Genomic DNA, 19958 nt, shown 5'->3' on the forward strand with positions numbered 1-19958 from the left:
ATATATATATATATATATATATATATATATATACACACACACACACAGGTAACTGCTTTTATGAATACAGAGTTGCACTCTATCCGTTGTGTTTAGTTTACTACCTTGAGAGAACAGGAGGAACGTGAAGAAAATGAAAAATTACTCTCGGTCCATGACTTTTTATTAAATAACAAAGGAACACTTTTTACATGTTTAAACAATAGGAGTTAAATCATCACCTTTGATGAGATTCGGTTTGCAGACTTTGTCACTCAGCAAGCATCTCCTTTCCTTTGCTTTTTTTTTTTTTTTTGCTTATTAGCAACAGTTGGTTTCCAGGCGTCCTTGGACAGATCGGATCCAGCTTGCAGAACACAACAAGAGCTCGCAGCAGAGTGCATAACTTTGTCGGCAGCCTTGCTCGCAGCTGAGGAGGAATCAAATTGAGATTTGTTTATTTAGTTTTGTCAGAATGTGAGGGTGGAGGCAGGTTTCACTGCCACTGGTAAAAATCTGAGTCACCCCAGCTCTGCCTCGTGTCCTTTTATTGCGGAGCCTATAAATATTTGACTCTCGCCAAGGTTGAAAATAAAATGTGCGCCTTTTCCATGTTTTTTAGGATTTTCCAAAGACCTGGTGCTCAGTAAAATTAGAATCAGCTTAGCTTAATTTACAAAACATTAAATCAGCTTTAGTGGAGAATGTGCATTTGTTTTCTTTGTTGTTGTTGTAAATGTCATTGAAAAACATTAGAAGCACTTAACACTGAACAACTCGGCTATTTCAGTTCATAATGGATTACTAAAAATTGGCATAATTTAAAATTAATGTTCACATTATCTCAGATAACGGTGCTTTTTTGCAATTTGGTGTTAAAAATAAAGTATTTTCTTTTCCTGTTTAACTTTTTCCACAAACTATTAGCTTATGCTAATGATTTCTAGTGCATTACCTTCATTAGCATATATTGTTCCCAGGTGGCTCTGGTCTTTATTTATGTGTAGAGATGCACCGATCGGGTTTTTTTCCTCAGCTGATACAGATTTACAGGGGGTTTTTTTAAAGTCTGTCCTGCTGACAGTTTTGATTCATTCTACATTTTTTAAGAAATACGGTTGATGTGTAGTTTCACCAAAAATTGTTGATGTTTTTATTACATTTAATAAATATTGAGAAATCCAATTTTTTTTTTTTGTATTTTACCCACAGATCACTGATCAGAACCAATAAAAAAAATCGTCTGATTCCATCCTCGGACATTTTCCCAATTCATTCAAGAAAAGCAATCACTTTGACTCGCATATTGCATTTTTTATTTTTTATTTTTTTGTCATAAAATGTGGATCCACTCTGTAATGCACTCTTAAATATCTTGTTTATGGATTCAAACAGTGACGATCTGCCTCGGCCTGGCGGACAGACTGACTTTTGAAAATTGCTTTCTGAGCTACAGCTCTTTTGGGTGCAGTCGCTTATAGTTGTCTACAGTCTTAAACAAACTCGTAAAGTGACTCCGGCTCTACGCAGTGACTGTGTTGCTGCGTCAACAACACCCACACCAAGGAAACCATCACTGAATGTCGAGTTTAAATTGTCAGGTTGTTTCCAAAAGCTTTTAAAAAAAGTCTTGACATAAAAAGAAAAGATGACGTTTAACTGCTCGCAGTGAAACCGAACCTTTGCTTTTCTCTGAAATTGAAAACCGCAGCGTGTGATCGGCGTTGTTGTTGTTAGTTTAACATGTTAATCTATACCCATCTTTTTCGAAAGTCATAAAAACACATCGATCTGCGTCACATCTGATGAGGGAAACGTTAAATTCTTCATTTTGTTTGTCAGAACGAGATGAGTATGTATGCCACTTGCAGAATCTGATTTATTCCAGCTTTCCTTTTTTAAATATGGGGTTTTTGATTGTACATCTGCTACAAAGGCTGAAATCAAATCTTTTTTATACATCATCCCTGTGTGGCTCCTGCTCTGGGAGAGTTTTACAGCATAGTAAGTGGAATAGAATGGTGCAATTGTGTGCAGCCCTATGGAGCAGGTTTGTAATGAAAGAGCGTATTTAATTTAGTTGTAAATTGATGTCAGTTTTGCTTAGCATAACAAATAGCGGCTTTGGTGGAGGATGCTTTTTTTTTTAATACCCTCCTAGTTTTAAATATATTCTGAAAATGTTTTCCTTGTTAAAATTGCAACAACTATTCTATGTTTTTTTTTTCTATTTTACCTGTACAACAATAAACTAAAAACATGATATTTTAGTGAAACAAGCAGAGCAGTCTGATTTCAGTATAAAGTGGATTTAGATCACTGTAGAGTCAAAAGATGAAAAGGGTGTTGCCTGGTTAAAGGGAAGAAAAAGAGCAAATAATGTCATTAATTATTTGGATTTTTCTGGGTATGTTTTTTTTTTCTTTTTTCGGCCATAACACCTGGATAAGGGTGACTCTCGCTTAATTTCATCAAATTTAATAATTTAATTACTTTTTAGTCCACTCTTTAGTAAAGGTCAATGGATGTTTGTGTTCCTTTTTACTATTAAATTAAGAGCAAAAACATGTCTGATGAAAGATGGATATTTTGTGGCATACCTTAGATTTTCTACTTGAAGAAGATTTTCATTTGTCTTTTTTTTTTTGTGAAAATCTAGGTCCATCAAAGATGTATCGTATCATATCAGAACCTTGTTTTCAGTGTATTCTCTGATATTTTATGTATAACTTGAGATACATATGGAATATAAGCGTAAGTTTCAACTTTTCAGAGGAGAGAATGTTAACCCATTAAAATGTTGAGGAGCTTTAGCAGAATACGGTTAACTGTATCCGGCATCTAAACTATGAGCATAAATTATTCATTTAGAATATGAGCAAAACTAAGACCACTTTTTGAGCAAACGAGAACCTCGTTAAAGGTCGTTGAGTTGTTCCTGCCCTGCACAGATACTGCAGTATTGGTAAAAAGCTTCATGGCCTGGCTATCGGCTCTTCTTGCACCTTTTAGTAAACATAATGTCTGAGTCTGCTCCACTTAAAACGTTTACTGGTGCACATATGCATACATGGCGCACCACGGGGCGTACCGGGTTTGTTTAACTTTAAGAGACCTGCAGGATCCACCAGAGCCATCTAGATGGATATTACGCGAGTCCTGAGCTGCAGGCTTTTATTGTATTATGCACTAATCAAGCGATCAGCTTATTCTTGGAAACCCCGGTAAGGTAAGCGAGAAAGCAAATAAAGTCAGGTATGCAGGAGTTGTTTTTGTCCCCAGGGCCCCTGCAGCTCTTTATTACAAGCCAGTGGAGGACAAAAATGTTTTCTTGGCTGAGTCACTTGAGAAGCTCCAGCTTCTCAAGTGATCTTGGCAGCAGCTTGTTTTTTTTTGTTTTTGTTTTTTTTTTTCCTTTTCTTTCATTAATTTCTCCACTTACTCTGTTTTAGTTATTCAGTGACTCCTTTCTATAACTGGTCAGAGTTTTTTACCTCCATTTTGCCTTTCACATTTATTTTTCCAGGATTGTATTTCACCACTTATTTTATTTTATATGGTGTTTAATCAGAAGGGACTTATGAGAATAAAAAACAAAATTTACAAGAGCGTCCTGGCCAATGTGGTAATCGGTCAAAACAGCAGTATTCTGCAACCGACACAGCAAAACACAGTAAAAATGACATTAACAGTAGAAACAAGTGTGTCAAGAATAATTATTAGCAAATTCATTTATCAAAACACTTACATCCTTTTATCTGAACATTAACAATATTCATAAAGTTTTTTTTTAAATAACTCAGACTAGTACCTTTAAATCTAACTCCTCTAAGTGATTTTAAGAGAAATTTAGTTAAAAATAATTATTTATTATTTTTATCTTAACTCGGTACAAAACCATAGATATTAAAAATGCATTTTCTAAGTAAATTTAAGGACATCTTGTATCCCGGATCATATAGGATGTTTGATATCTGGGTGTAATGTTAAGAAGAACTTTGTAAATTAAATTAAAACTTGCCAGCAAACTGAAGCAGAACATTCATACAGCAGGGAGCAATGAGTCTTTAAAGGTTGTGCTGAATCTCAAAATAAACTCAGAGTTAAAACATACATATATGTAATCAAGCAAAGACATAAATGTAGTGCAGACTTCTGTTAGCCTGAAAGAAGAAGAAACTGGATTTTCTTTGTTTTTTTAATTAAGTCTGATAGATTGAGAGAATAGAGCTTTATCAACCCAAGCAACATATTTTTTATTCCTTCAGCATTTAGAAATGGCTTCGAATTGCACTGACCACTATTAAACAAATTGTGATAAAGAGACTGATCCAGCAGAGTAAATCACATCATCAGCATAAAAATGTACATTTGATGCTCCTTTGTCGTGATTGTTGTTGTATAAAATGAAAAAGAGTGACCTTTGAACTCATCCCTAGGGAACACCTAAAGCTACATGGACTAAACCCGAAGAAATCCCCTTAGCTATCTCTCAGGGTTTTTAACAAAATGTTCTGAAAGTACACAAATACCAAACTTCTAAATAAAACATAGTTTACTTCTTGTTTAGGGCATTTGGAAGCAGAAAAATAGGTTTATCTTCAAACCCTGAAAACTTAAATAATTTTCATCAAGCTTTGAATGTAATTCAAATTCAGGATCTTCAGGGGGCCAAAAACCTCAAACAGGTTCAGGAGTTCATAGTTTTCTTTATCTGCTGATACCATGGTGACGGTAGTGATTCAGATGGAGCGACCTCTGCACAAGTACTGATTGCTCCGTGGCAACACACTCCTGTGCCTCCATCAAGAACCCACAGGAACAGCCTGCTGACCCTTCCTCTGGTCTGTTACGGATGGCTGACCTCCGCAGGCAGGACGGCAGAACACAGTACAGGATAGTGGAAAACTTTGAAAGCAGATGAACAGAGAAGGAAGGAATACGTGGTTTGTCTTTGAAACAGTTCATTTATTTATAAATTCCTAGTTGATCCTAATTAACTGGGTTCCTCAGGACAGTAAGAAACATCCTCAGCTGACACAGCTCAAGCTAGCTTCCTCTTTCCTATGGTGTCAGAACAGACGTCCCCTTTTCAGATGAGCTCTTTCACTTGAGACACACTCAGACTAAGCAGAGTGAGGAATTGTCGGAGAGTATGTATTTTCAAATACCCCCCAAAAAAGAAGCTGTCAGAGCCTTTTATGTAGAGTACGGCACAAAGGGCCAAAAGTCTGAATGGTTGTCCTAGCGAGAGAATCTGCAGGAATGCCTGGCACAGCAAACTCGGATGTCTTTTTCAGAGGAATTTTTTTCTTCTTTCATTCATCGGGAGGATTTGGCGCGCATCCTGCCTCAGAAGAATCAGCCATGCTCTCCATGTGAACGAGGGTCTATGCAAGACACTGGCCTTTTCCAGCACTTCTGAAGTCTTTCATTTGGCTGTGGAAGAACAGAAAAGGCAGATTGTTACTTCATGTCGCTTTGATTCTCCTACCTCAAATATCCATGACGTTCTCTCCTGGTCTTTCTGCTGAGTTTTGTATTTTTTTCCCCCACCAAGTGTTTACTTTATTGTTGCATTGCTGTCACAATACGGCATAATGTCTTAAGATTTTAGATGTGTCACACTGATGTCTTTAAGGGTTGACTGCTTCCATTAACATGACTTCATTCACCTTCATGTGTGTGTGCATGTGCGTGCGTGTGTGTGTGTGTGTGTTTGCTCTCTTCTCTTCAGGTCACCCACCAGACTTGTTGTAAGTTTTAGGTTTTTCTGCCAGATGACGATCTTTATTTGAAATGTTTGGGTATTGCAAAGAGTTTATGATTCCATGCTATATAACCCAGGTTCCCACAGCCGTTAACCCTCCCACGGTGTGACGCAAATGCCACACTAAGTCAGTGGGGGAGCTGTCAATTCCCGAAACCACACACATACAGAAAAACTTGCAAAAGCGCAACCCGCACGACCGCGTACAAATTAAAAAACACTTGGGGTCCAAATGACTCCAGTTTCACCAGTTAGTGGTAAAACTGGCCCACAGAATCACACATCCTCCACTGTATTTCACAGTGGGCATGAGGTGCTTTTGGAAACTTCACCTGCTTATGTCTGTGGTTAGACAGAAAAGGCTCTGTCTTCTTTTTTTGACTTCACACATTTATTTGTTCAGAATGGTTCAAGTTTGGTGTGGCACTGGTGAGTTTTATTTAGATATTTCTTTCTTATTGTTGAAAAGTTTTTACTGTGACATTTAATTTGAGACTTTTTAGACAGTGCACATCTAAATATTTTCAGCTCAGCTTCTGAAAAGGGATTTTACCAGTATTATGCAAAATTGACTTTTGTTAACATTATGTCAGTTAATAATGTTACCTTGATTCTATCATGCATGTTTGAAGAATCCTTGAATCTCTTGTGGCAACCATTCGGGGTGCCTGAACACTTGCTGCCACAAAGCTCCGCCTTTTCCTCAAAGCTTCACCTTTGAACTCCAGCCTGCAGCTAATCTTCCACGTCAGAGCACTCCTCCCCTACTCAGCTCCTCCAGCAATTAGCAAACACCTGGTGGAACAGCTCACCTGCTGAGTTCATCATGCAAAATACTTAGTCCAATTCTCCAAAGAACAGTTGTAAATGGCATAATGGAGGCCCATTGTTGTGATGACGAGATGAAGGCGGAGTCTCAGAAGGAGCAGGAGCTCTTTAAAGAAACAGAGGCCGATTTCAAATCGTCAAACTGCACATTTTCTTCAAGTCGTGTTTGACATACACAGCATTTTTTATAACAACTGAAGGGTAATGATTGTGTAATGGCACCGTGTGGCTGGGAAATACATAATGTGGCCTCTTTAATAAAGTCCTCTCCTTGTAATAATGCTGAAACAGTGATGTCATCAGGAACATTAGGTTGAGCGCCACTCCAACACTCCACTTCAGCACACAGATGGTCTCACAGGCTGCTGCCAAACCAGGACTCGTCACGATGCGAGACAGCAGCACGAATGTGGAAAACCTACATATTCACCTGTTAAATAAATCAGCCGTTTTGTTTCTCTGCCTCTGTGTAAAGCCTGTCTTGCTTACAGTTGCCCTCTCTGGATGCTTGCTCAGCTGACCCGCTGGTTGCTACTCTTCTCTTGTCTTTGCTTCTCCCTTTCTGAATGCTGGACTTCTCGCTGTAAGCTATCGATTGCAGTTCTCTTCCCTCTCTGCCGCCTCTTCCTGCTCCAGTGGTTGTTGAATCCAGCCAGAGTTCGGCCGCAGTCTGCATCCCACTGGGACTATTGTGAAAATTAAAATCAGGACTGTTTAAACTGGCAGGTCATTGGGTTCACGGGGAGGATATACAAATAGATATGAGGTTTTTATTTTTAGTAATAGGCCTAAATAGACAGTCCCTCTAGGACTTTCTAATTACAAAAAAATCACAAAATCAATCAAAATCACTGTTTATTGGTGTTACTTTGGAAATATCTGCAATTTGCAAGTGGAAGAAACACTGCCACCTGCAGGTGGGAATTAGCAGTAGATAGAGCTAGATGTTTTTGACCATTTTTGTGGAAAATTTGCAAGAAAAATGTGGGGATCTGGATGCCCTGAATAGAAGTAGAATAATAAATATTTATGATTGCGCTCGGTTTCCCTGCCTCCAAACTCTTAGTGTTGTCGTGTTTATTTATTTGTAAATGTTATAGTTTTATTGATATGGATCCTACGCAGCCTGGAATTTGAAATGAATATTTTTCAGGTTTGGATACATATGGAAAAATATTTCAAGAGATTATTCCTTGCAGTATTATGAAAGTCTGCCAATCCAGCCATGCAAAGTTATTTTGAACCTATATTTTAATATTATTTTAAGATTTAGCTACAAAACAGACCATTCACAAAAATTCTCATTTTGGTTCGAGAAGTATTCGGAAATCCATATTAAAAGAAGAAAACTCAGACTTTGCTCGCACTTGTAAATATCTGTGATTATGATGCTTTTAATCTTACGCTTGTAGAGCATAAAATCAGTTCTCCAAGTCCAATCTTTGCTGGTTTGCAGACACATGCCACCAGTAGGCGCCAATAAACTGATGAAAGAAAATGAAAACATATGTCAGGATGATGAAACAGCCTGAGCAGTTGTCACAGTACAAACTGCATGGACTTTCAGCTCACAGTCGCAATAAAACTTGCCTGCATTGTAGTCATTCCAGATGGCAGATTGTACATAGGATCTTGAGGGATGGCAGCAAAATAAAAGATGAAGACATCTGTTCCAGGACATTTATTTTTCATCGCTCTATGCTGCACTGTACGGACCGACTGAAAAATCCCACCTTATTCTTTGCAGACTGTATTTACGGAGCGCTGCTGGAACCTCCCGTAAAAATTGTTGTTGACGAAGACGTGGAAGGAGCTCAAATTAACTTAGTTTTCACCCACTTGGGGCTGCTTTTAGGGTATTTTATTTATTTATGGATGTTGTGACTGAGCAAAAGAAATGAGGGCAAAATGTGGAGTCAAACTCCGGTCAGTAGAGGAGCGCTGCTCTCCTGGGAATGCACTTTTTTTCTACTCTGAAGTAAAGCGACTGAGGATTGTACCTCATCCGTACGTACAGCAAGCGTGATAAAAATGTGTCGCGGCTCTTGGGAGACTTACTTTATATCTGACGAGTAGAGATTCCTGAATCTAAATGGAGAAGCTTTTGCTTATGTCTAACTTTGGCCCCACTTCCTGTTTTCAGTGATGGTCGTGTGGAAGTGACGGGAGGCGGTAGCCTCCAGATTTCCAACATTACGGAGGAAGATGGAGGCGTGTACACCTGTGTGGCCGAAAACTCCAACACCACCATCGAAGCCCAGGCCCAGCTCACAGTTCAAGGTAATCTAATCAGCCAGCACCGCTGGTTTCTACAAAGTTTTGATTCTGATCAACAAAACAACAGTGGCAGAACCATTGGACCCAGACATTTGCTGATTAATGCCAATAAATCAGTTAGACAGCACCATTAAGTAAGTAAAGTTTTATTTGTACAGCACCTCTCACAAATAAAATCACAAAGTGCTTCAAAGAACACATAAGAAAAGTAGGTTTAAGACAGGAATTAAAATGTTATGAGTCTATCTTCAGAATTATGCTCGGTTAAAATGCGATGCATTGCAGATTTGTCAAATCGGGCAAAAAGACTGTTATAATAGTCCATCCCAAACGATGCAAAAGCATGTAAAATAACTTCCATTTCACATCTAGGCGTCAGTTTACTAATACTTTTTAAATGATAAAAACAACTATTGCTTGGAATGATGATCAAGAAACCCGGAACTGTCAAAAATCAAACCCAGATTTCTGAGGCTGGACTGAATAAAGAATGCTCAGAAACTGATCTGCTTTCTGATTTGAGGAATCTTTTCATCATGCACAATGATAAATGTTTCAGTTTTGCAGCTTGCGTTTAACCAATTCCTAATCTCAACCAAGCAATCATGTAGACTTGACAAGTTAAAACAACAAAAAAAATAGTAATATATAATAGGAACAGGACTGGGCCAAAAAAAGATCCCTGGGGTACACCATGTGGCAGATTTGATGAGACAGACGTCATTTGACTAATGTAAAGGATTTCTCTGAATGTGAACCATCGTAAAACAACACCAGTAAATCCAAAGTCCAAGAAGCCTCTACAACCATTAAACTATTGTTAATTACTCTCGCCACAATAGTTCATACCAAAATATGCTATGAGGAATTATTTAGACTTTTGAAAATTGTCTTAAGATATTTAACACGGTGTTTAGTGGCCCACTAGTTTATATTGTCTGCTCTCTGTTGTATTATTAACAGCAGTGTAGAGTGGCTTCAACATAAGACTCCTTCAAAGTCAGTTAAGATCTCAGATATCTAAAAACAGAAATTTTGAAGAGTGTCTGTGCTGTTTCTGCCTCAGGATCTAAAGAATATCAATTTCTTTACATCTGTCTCTTTTAGGCACAGGAAAAAATGGTTAACAATTGGTTGTTATGGCGAGTCACACCTTTTGCAGATGAAAGGCGGACGAGCAAGGCCTCAAACAAAGTTGCTTTATGCACTTACAAGTCAAAATTATTGAACCATGAGAGTGGTTAGGCTACACGTGAGAATTTTTTTATGAGTCTGCAGCGTTTTATCTGGCAGATCTGTGAGGTTTTACTGTCGATACTCAGGAGAACATTGAGCACAGACATAATGGAAACTGGCTGTACAGTATCTGCACTTTTGGTTTATTTTATAGAATACTGTAATTTCTACAGCAATGTCTGACACCAGTGACTGAAGGTAGACATAAACTCCATATATTTTGAAGGAAAACTGTGAACATGAAAAGTGGTTTGATTCCAAATGTTTCAGAAAATGTCAAAATCTGAAATATCTGAATATTCTGTGGTAAAACCCTGGACCTGTCCTTAACAGAAATGAGTTAAGCTTAAAATCTTTTTAGCCTAACAACTTGTATGCCCTCTTACAAAAATACATTGTGAGTACTGTTATTTGGTAGATTGATTTTTCTATCAATCTACGAAGCGTTAGCATTATTAGTTTTCAAAACGTATATAATTTGCATTTGACTGTACAAGCTCCAACTCTTACGGTCAATGTCTTGTTGAAGCACCCATTACCTTTTCAGTATAAGCCAACATTGAAAGTATTTAAATGTATTCACAGTGATTGGTATGCAATAAAATCTCCTGACTTTGAGCTCAGTGTTTGGAAGTCATCTAGCAAACTTTACAGACACAAAACAACAGTCTGGCTTTCGTCAGTCAATAAAATACAGAACAGTGGCTCTCTAGGCTGATCGGTGTGTTCTTTGGCAAACTGACCTCTTTAGGCCGCGTTGGAGCCTCCTTAAGCTGTCTTCTAATTGCCAAACTACAAAACATGCAGCTGTAGATCATCTGTGATCGGCCTGGAACTGATAATTGGCTCACTGTTTTCCATTTTCTTCAACATCTTTTTTTTTTGCTATCATCTCATCTTCTTCACTTTTTTATATTTGTTCTCCTCTCTAGTCAATGTTTTGACCAGAGAAAAGTCAAAAATTTTACTCTGGTTCTTAAAAAGAAATCCTCTCTTAAGTCAGTAAAAGTTCAGACTGTTGGGTCTGTTGGGTTTCTATTGCTCTGCTGCAGCTACTGGTGGTTCATCAGGGTCTTTGTATTGAACCGCTGGCTCTTAAAAGCAAAATTTGAATTGAGAAAAGTATTGAAGTGCCAATTCATTCAGGTAATTCCAACTTTATGCCAGCTACTGTTCTCCAAGTAGCTTTGACCAAAATCCTGTTAGAGATTGATGTAAAAAAAAAAATTGTGATTTTCAAAACTGTTCTCTTTTTTTTTTGAGTGTGTGGGTTTCAATCCAATCTTTGGGAAAAATCACAAACCAAAATGCACGAAGAGGAACAAGTTGGCATGAAATAATCAACCACTAACAGCACAAGCGAACTTCGGTGCATTTGCGTCGACACCGGTAATTATACATGCAATCAGTCCCTCGGGATTTAAATCATCCTGTCGTGGCTGAAAATCACCTGATATCCTGAAGTATTAGTGGCTTTATTGTTTGGGCTGCGTTAGAAACAAAGTGACAGTGCCACTTGAACAAATGTGCAAATTGGAATTGGGTGAGAGGCAGCAGCAAAGTCAAGTTGCATTAGCTGCTGAGGAGAGTGCGGCAGAAAAGAGCAGAGTTTCTGCAGGTCTCGCTGAACTCTCAGATCATCCTTCCATCAGCGAAAACAATCTCATTTCGTCTTATTATGTTTGGGAATGAGGTTATTAAAGCCCCCTGGACTCGTATCTCAGACATAAAACAAAGCCAGAGAGAGTTTAGTTGGAGAGGAAATAAAACAAGCAAGATGTATTTCTCGCATGTGAGCCACTCCGAGGCAGAGCAGACGATTGTCAAGGTGGAAACAAGCAAATCAAACAGAGCCCAAATAGTTGTGCAGTAATTTTCATTAAAAGACACTTGTGGACTTGGACGGGTTTCCCAACAGCTCCGAGTCGACGGGATTTTGGCTCAAAAGAGTTGAGGAAAGGGGGGGAAACTCCCCGGGGCTCATTCCGACGCTTTATTGGACTTCACAAGCGCACCCGTCGTGCCACGGCTTCCAAACCTCTCTGCCCAAATCCCTTCATCTCCTCCTCACCCCTTGCCCTTCTTTCATCACTTCCCGCCACTTGCTGTGATTAAAGGAGACCGAAATGGAAAATTGGATCGGGTCGCAGGAGGACACCTCACTTCATTCGTTTCCAACTCTTCGAGTCCGCCTACCGAATTCCCTCTTAAATCCTCCACACGTCCTGCCCGACCTCCCTGACAAACTCGAGGATGGATCAGCACTCCTGGAATACCGTTTAAGGACAGCCGTCGCTGTACTAGAGCGACATTTTGATTAGCTTCCATGTTGTACACTCAGCGCTTAAATGCTTTTGTGTCAATCGCATTCAAGAAGAAGCCAAATTGTGGCATCGATTTTCTCTCTTGACAAGCAAAAAGGAGCCTAGAAAGATCTCTGTGAATAATTATTCCTGTAAAGGACAATCAAATCAATGTGGTTTTAATCCATACTATTAACAAACTATTTCTTATTTGATTGACTTCCATTAAAACCCCTCCAGGGTGTTTTTTTTTTCTTGAATAACGAGAGGAAATTGTATGTTTACCCGCAAGAGGCTTTTCATAAACACCGGACTGTTAGTAGTGGAAAAGATTCAGGAAGCCAGCTGCTAGAGCACTGTTGGGTTTTTGCCTGGAGATACCTGGAGGGTCTGTAGTGCAGCTGGTGCCTAAATTTAGAGGAAGAAATACACAGATATTCATATAAACACAAAACACACAAATGTACGATTGCTGGCGTCTCTCAGTTGTGTATTTACAAACAGCGCCTCGCAAAACTATTCATATCTTTTGAGCGTTTTCACATTGTGTCACGTTACAAACGGAGTGTTTCATTGAAATTTTTATGTGGTTGCTCCACTGTTGCAATCGCACAAAGGAGCAACTGTAAGGTGGAAGTAGAAGAATATGTGATTCTTTGAAAAATAAATGAACAAAACAACTGGAATTGGGGCGCAAAGATCAGCCGGTCGATCGATCAACGTCAATTTCCTTAGTTTTAGGCAATCGACCGACATATCTGAAATCATTCTAATCCACCGATCTTATCTACCTTTGCAAATGTTTGTTTATAAAATATGAAAAAAAGACTAAAAACTTTTTTTTTAATTTTGGTCAATTTTGGTAGTTTGTATTGCAATGCCGTATATTTTTCATTTATATTTGAGAGCACTACCTCATGTAAGGCTAAAGCAAGTTTAAGTTGTTTAACATTTATCGTTCAGTGGTTTTCAACAAATTAAAATTGAAACGTCAAATGTTTATCGTGACCTTATAACACCTGACAGCGTCAGTAATTAAAAAAACAAACAGTATAGGACAAAGTTGGAACTGCACAGTCAAGTTTTTAATGATCAATGATCGTGATTGGCTTGGAAAGTCAATCATGATAAATCAGCCTCCTTGTTGTAATTCTGGGTCAAATATGAGCCTGATTGTCTGACATAGGAAGACGAAGATGCAACAGTAAATCTACAGCGATGAATCAGAATAATTTAAAAGGGATGGACCAATGAAAGTCCAGAAGTCATTGTTGTAAGAAAGCAACCTTTAAATGATGCTTTTCAGATTTTACCTGATCAGATTCGCTCACAGGCCGAAGTAATCTGATCTCAGGAGGATCCAGCTGAATTTACACCAGACCATCTAAACCAATAACATCTCCGTTTGACTCTCCATGAATCACACATCCAGCTGCGGAGCAGCAATATGCTTCAGACTCGTATTAGGTCCCTGGGTATTTTGCAAATAAGCAATACTTATTAAAACCGCATTGTGCCTTATCGTTCTAATAATTACAATCTCAGTGTCAGTGTGTTTAAGAAGATTTGGCTCATTGTATTTGTTCAGCTAATAAAAATCCTGTAATTATCCCGCAGCAGACAGGAGGCTTTAGAAGATGGTTACGCTCTAAATGAGTGTCAACAGCAACATTCAGGCCACTCTAGTCATATCTCAGGGCCCCATGTGTGTTGTTGACACACATGCATGTGTTTCTGTGATAACTGTCTGTGGAAGTAGGTGTGTGTGTGTTATGTGGTGGATGACTTTGCTTTGACATCTCACCCACTATTAGAGATGGGAAGAGAATAAATGAGGCCAGAGGAGGCAGCAGCTTTTGATTGTGGCCGTGCGTGACTTGGGCACCACCGAGACCTGGGCTGGTGGTGCACACGTGTGTGTGCGCGTTTGTTTGTAATACCTTGTGGGGACGATTTTCCTGACATATACTACGTTGTGGGGACCAATTGCTCCTTGGGAAACCGTCTTTTTGGGTCAGGGGTCAGATTTAGGGCTAAGGTATGAATTGAGTTTTGGTTAGGGTTAGGTATGTGATGGTTAGGGTTAGGAAAAGGGTAAATGTAAGGTTTAGGCTGTAGAAATGAATGGAAGTCAATGGAAAGTCCCCACAAAGATAGCCACGCAAACGTGTGTGTGTGTGTGTGTGTGTGTGTGTGTGTGTGTGTGTTCTATACAAAAATAGTCTATAACTTGTTTGTTAACAGTTTTATGGGGCTCCGAGTCAGTGGTCCGCATCTATCATGCTCTGCTGCTATCAGGTCATCAACTTAATTGTTCTTTCCATGTGCTGGGCTGCCATGCAGGAAATCCCTGCCCCCCATAAAAGCCTTTTATTTGGGCTGTGGTCTCTGGATGAACAGCCATGGTCATTACAAGTGTTTATAGTTTGTTTTTTTTTATAAACGAACAAAGGCAGCAAAGTTTAAACATTTTGGAGGAAAACTGGTAGAAACAAAAGTACTTGCACCCTTACAGATTTCTTCTGTTTTTCATGTTTTTTTTGAGTCAGACTTAATTGAAACAGATAATCAAACGACATTTAATGTCAGAGAAAAGTTTATTAAAGTGACATTGGAGGGTTTTTGAGTACAGACAGTCTACAACATCTCATTCTGATTTATCCAGACTAGAATTGACACTTTTCCAAGAGGTTCCACTTTTCAGTTCACATAATGTTTCTGTAAGTCTTGAGGATCATCAAGGTGTTTTTTGACAAATGTTGTTCTACCTATATATATCCAGCTATCTGTTGAAGAATAAATAGACTGATATGTCTCCTTGAATTTTTCTAGGTTAGGGTAGAATGTATCTGAAAACTTTTAATCTACTGTATGTCATCAGACAGTTTACATTTAATGGATTTCTTCGTTCTGTTAGATGGTCTCTGCTGTAAATAAAACGGCTCACATAAATTTTTACACAAGGTCTCTGCGCATCCTTAAAAAGTCTTAATTCTTGTATCTAAAATGAAGGTTTTGAAATCTCTTGAATTTATTTTTTTAAAAGTTACCTTTAAATATGTTAGTTGGAGGAGGGCTAGCATTTATTGCCCCGTCGTGCAATTTTTATAGAAAATGACCGGAGAGGGAGTGACATCACCTTCTCTGTGTCGACGCCTTTATGTGCAAATTTATCACCAGTTGGCTTGATGAGGTTAGTTTTAGCGAACCCATACGAGGCTAGATGCATTCTGTGCAAAAATAAAGAAATTAAAACTTTTGGGGTGCTGTGGTGGTGCAGGGGCAAAGCATAACCCACATATTGAGGCCTTGGTCCTCGTGGCGGTGGTCACATGTTCGATTCCCGGCCTGGTGACATTTGCCGCATGTCTTCCCCCTCTCTCATTACCCTCTTGCCTGTCAAACTACTTTCAAATAAAGGCCAATAGAGCCAACAAAACCTTTATAAAAAAAAAAAACCTTTTGAGCTTGGCACTGTGGAGGGTAAAACTTTAGTATTGAACTTTAAAAAAAAAAAAAACTATATCGTGACTGTCAGACCCAGGAGGAGGAGCGTTGTCAATCACTCTTGTATACACGCCACTCCCTCTCTCCCCTTCAGCAGAGCCTGCCATGAATTCTCAGGCTAGTTAGCGTTATCACCGATGTGTAAAGCTGACATTATTGTCCTTTGTTAGCTTTATTTATCCACCCAGCTCACGTTGTTTCCTGTAAAAGGTTTGTGTGGAAAATTGCAATTTGACAATAATCTGGTGGAAATTTAGCCTCACAGCACCTCCACCCTTCCACCCCACCCCACTCCCAATTCCACCCTGCTGCTGTCATGGAGCAGTTTAATTTTGGCTGAAATAAGCTTTCCATCCTGCTATTTAAAGAGATTTAATCTGATCAACCTGGTGCACGCACATTTTCCCTTTCTCGCTGGGAGTGTGTTTATCTCAGCCAGGTGTTTTTGTCTGATTCCCATTTTTGCTCTCTGCCGCTGTCGCCGCAGCAGCTGTTGTTTAGTTCTGATATGGACACATTTACATGATGATACTGTGAACATGCAACTTTTTTCTTTTTTCTATTATTACCTGGCTTATTGTAATAAATCTTAATTATTGTTTCTCTGGCGAGTTTGTGTTGCTGAGACTCATCATGTCATCCCAGCTGCTGTCTGGATCCTAATCCAGCTCAGCACTTCTTATCTACTGTGTCAGTGAGGGAGAGAATCACCCTTTAAAAGCCACACTGATGGATGAGTGCTCAGACTTTACTCTTGTTTTTTTTGTTTTGTTTTGTTTTTTAAACTACTTTGAGGAATGCTTTTGTTTTTTGTTTTTTTGTTTTGTTTTGTTTTGTTAGGTTGAATTAATTGAATGCTTTTCCTGAAACATAAGTATCTGCAGCAGTCCAATAGCATCCAAAAGTATTGACGCCTCTTGAGCTCAATATCAACAAACTTCAATATAGATTAATGGGATTTCATATGAAAAACCAACCCATAGTGGGGCTTTATTGTCAGATAGAAAGAAAACAATTTGTGGTTTTTCATATTTTATATACGTGTGTGTATCAGTGACATGCGGTGAGGTTCATTGCTGGTGAGGCACTGACTTATGATGTTATTGGACCTATGGAAATTTCCATATGCGCGAGCATACAACGCTGGAGGGCAAAAAGACTAATCATTTACATGTCATCCATAGCCGCGTTAACTCAGTGAAACTTAGAAATGTAGGTATTGATTTCGTGCTATGATCCACAGCAAAGTTATCTGTATTCGTTAAGCTACGCAGATTCGTTGCCATAGCAACTGACAACAATGCCACTTCATGTTTTAGGATTTAACACCAAAAAACATTCAAGAATTTTGCACACAGAACAGAATATAATTGCTGTGGTAGATTAGCTACCGCTTCTACTTTACTGAATTATTTAGACATACAAACTGTAGCCCAAAAAAACGCACATTTCATAAAAAAAAGATCTTATTGCTGTCTTACCTTTATCTATCAATGAAATCCATGCACCGCTAATTCTGCACAAAAATATCTGTTCATTCAAAGCCAAGTCTATCCTTGGGATGTCTTTTCTACTCCGTTTGAGAATCATCAAACTCTCAAAGCAAAACTTTCAGCTCTGGTGTTGGTCTTCCTTTAGTTATTATCTCCTGCTTCAAATAAAAATCCACTTTAGAAAACTGTTTAAGTGTAGAAATGTAGTCTTTCATCTTTACGTCGGAAGAGAGGAGAAAACAAATATATTGCTGTACTTTACTTATATACTGTGTGGCTAGCTCACTGTGTCTTACTCAGTGAGTAAGACACAGTGAGACACAGTAAGACACAGAGTCACAATATCTGGGATCATGAGCGCCCCCTGCCATGAGGCAAGAGAACTGCCTGCCTCCCCTGGAGTCTGTTTTCTGCCGTTTCTGATCGCTCCTCCTCACACAAAACACGATACACACACAGTTGGTGACAAAAAAACACTGTACATTATATACATAAGCGAAATAATGGAAAATCAGTCCATATATTAAATGTTTTTTAGCCATTTTATTGCTGGCGTACAGACAGAACGAACATGCTCCCATCGAATAGCAGCCAGTGCAGTTAGCGAGAGGTTGCGCAATCCCAGGTGAGGCTCAGCTTCCTGCTGCTGCTTCTGAGCATTTGAATGGGAAAACGCGAAAATCCAGCGATTTTGAAGAAAAAATCATCAGAATTGGTTAAGCTAAGTAAAAAATAGATACTTTATAGTACAAACCACAGGGTGAACATAGCAATGTAAATGGTTTTATTATTATATTATTTTTCCATGATGACAGGTGAGGCTCTGCCTCCCCTGACCTCACGTCACTGGTGTGTGTGTGTGTGTGTGTGTGTGTGTGCGTGTGTGTGTGTGTGGGTGTGTGTGTGTGTGTGTGTGTGTGTGTGTGTGTGTGTGTGGGGATATATATATGGATATATATATGAATAATCTGAAAAAAGTGGTGTGCATATTTAATCTGTTTCCTTAGTAAATACTTTGATGACATTATAACTGCTAATATTTTTGTATTTCAACCTGTTTTACACTAAAAACTAATTTACTTTCACCTCTCTGTCTGACAGATTAGATGGAAAACTTCCATTTTTAAATCCTGCCTAATTCTGACAATTAAGTCTAGACTTTGATTAGGTCATTCGAACTCATAAACATGCTTTGATCTGTAGCTGAATGGTTGGAGTCGTTGCCCTTGCTGGAAGATGGACCTCTGCCCAAAGTAGAGCTTTTTTTCTAGCTACTAATAGTTTTCCTATTTAGCTCAAGCCCCTTTACCAGCTTTTCACGTGTTGAAAGTAGAAGTACTTTTTAGCTGCAGATGCATGCTTTCTAATATTGTATAGAAATTAAATGAAAAGTCATGCAGAATGTGGCCATTTTTACCCGGTTAATCGATTGCCAGAATAATCTGCAGATTGATAGATTTCTAAAATAAACGTTGGTTGCAGCCCTAAGCTGAGCCATTTTCATCTCCTGAAGCTGCCGCACAACTTCTCACAGCGACGCCGCAGACACTCAGACGTTCTCCTCCCTGCAGCGGCTCACCTTGCCTGAACATTCAGAGCCGAGAAACTAAAAGTTAAGAAAAAGTTTGCACCGGATTACCAGAGATTTAAAAACTAACGCTAGCATGCTTTACAAAGCATGATCAGACAAGTTTTGTTTTTTTCTCCTCCCCCGACTTTCCTACTTTCAGCGCAGTCCCCGCTGAAATGTCCAACGAGGATGTTTTTGAAGAGCTGTCGTCTGAACGCGCGTCAAACGCCAGCCTTGGCGAGCCTTGTCTCGGCATGTCCCCGGCAAACCTCGTGCATCTGCTTTCACTCAGCTCTTGTAATTTCCGAAGCATCGGGAGTCCATGAAGGCATCCAGAACACACTGGAGTGCCTCTCTCTGCCGCTGGCATCATCTGCTCATTGAGCAGGAATGCAAACATATAAAGCATTGTGTTTGAGGCTTTAGTGCTTGTTTTCACTGGGATGGCAAAAAAACAAAACAAAAGAAAAAACACACACACACACCAAAAAAAGAGGAGAACTTGTAAAGCTGGACTCAAAATCACACACACACAAAAGCTCATGTAGTAACTGCTGCTACCCAGATCTTTGGGAACATTTGACCGCCAGAGATGATTTTTCAGATTCAGCTCAATAAACACCATCTTTCATCAGCTTCTGACTCCGATAGTTTTTATTACCAGCCAATTAAAAGAGCGACCGGCCGGACCTTCTCTCCGCCTCTCGTTTGGCTTGCTTCTTAAATACCAGCGAAGCTTTAAGTGAAATAATCTGCTCAGAAATCCCTTTAGGGGAATCCTGCAGGGTTTTGTTTTAACAAGCTCACAGTCAGACACACGCCGTGACCTTTTAGTGGTCCTCTCTCAGTAGTTCGCTGGAGTCAGTCTGCATTAAAGCTTCTTTTACTAAGCTATGGGCTCGGGAGATAATACCAGCCCTGAAGTACTGCTCTCCCAATCCTTTCAGCCGCTCTCCCTCCTCCACATTCATATTGAAGTTTTCTTTCTATTCTTT

General features: G+C 39.2%; 1 protein-coding gene across 21 annotated transcripts in view; it reads left to right on the forward strand.

The window, feature by feature from the left end:
• The window catches only part of neo1a (neogenin 1a), a 218097-nt gene that overhangs the window by 131513 nt on the left and 66626 nt on the right, over positions 1-19958 (forward strand). For all 21 annotated transcript variants that reach the window (XM_016669961.1, XM_016669950.1, XM_016669958.1 and 18 more), the window contains one exon: positions 8721-8857. In XM_016669961.1, the coding sequence (XP_016525447.1) occupies positions 8721-8857 (137 nt within the window). The remainder of the gene's footprint in view (positions 1-8720; positions 8858-19958) is intronic.

This window comes from Poecilia formosa, unplaced genomic scaffold, assembly GCF_000485575.1.
Source record: "Poecilia formosa unplaced genomic scaffold, Poecilia_formosa-5.1.2 Scaffold29, whole genome shotgun sequence".
NCBI lineage: Eukaryota > Metazoa > Chordata > Actinopteri > Cyprinodontiformes > Poeciliidae > Poecilia > Poecilia formosa.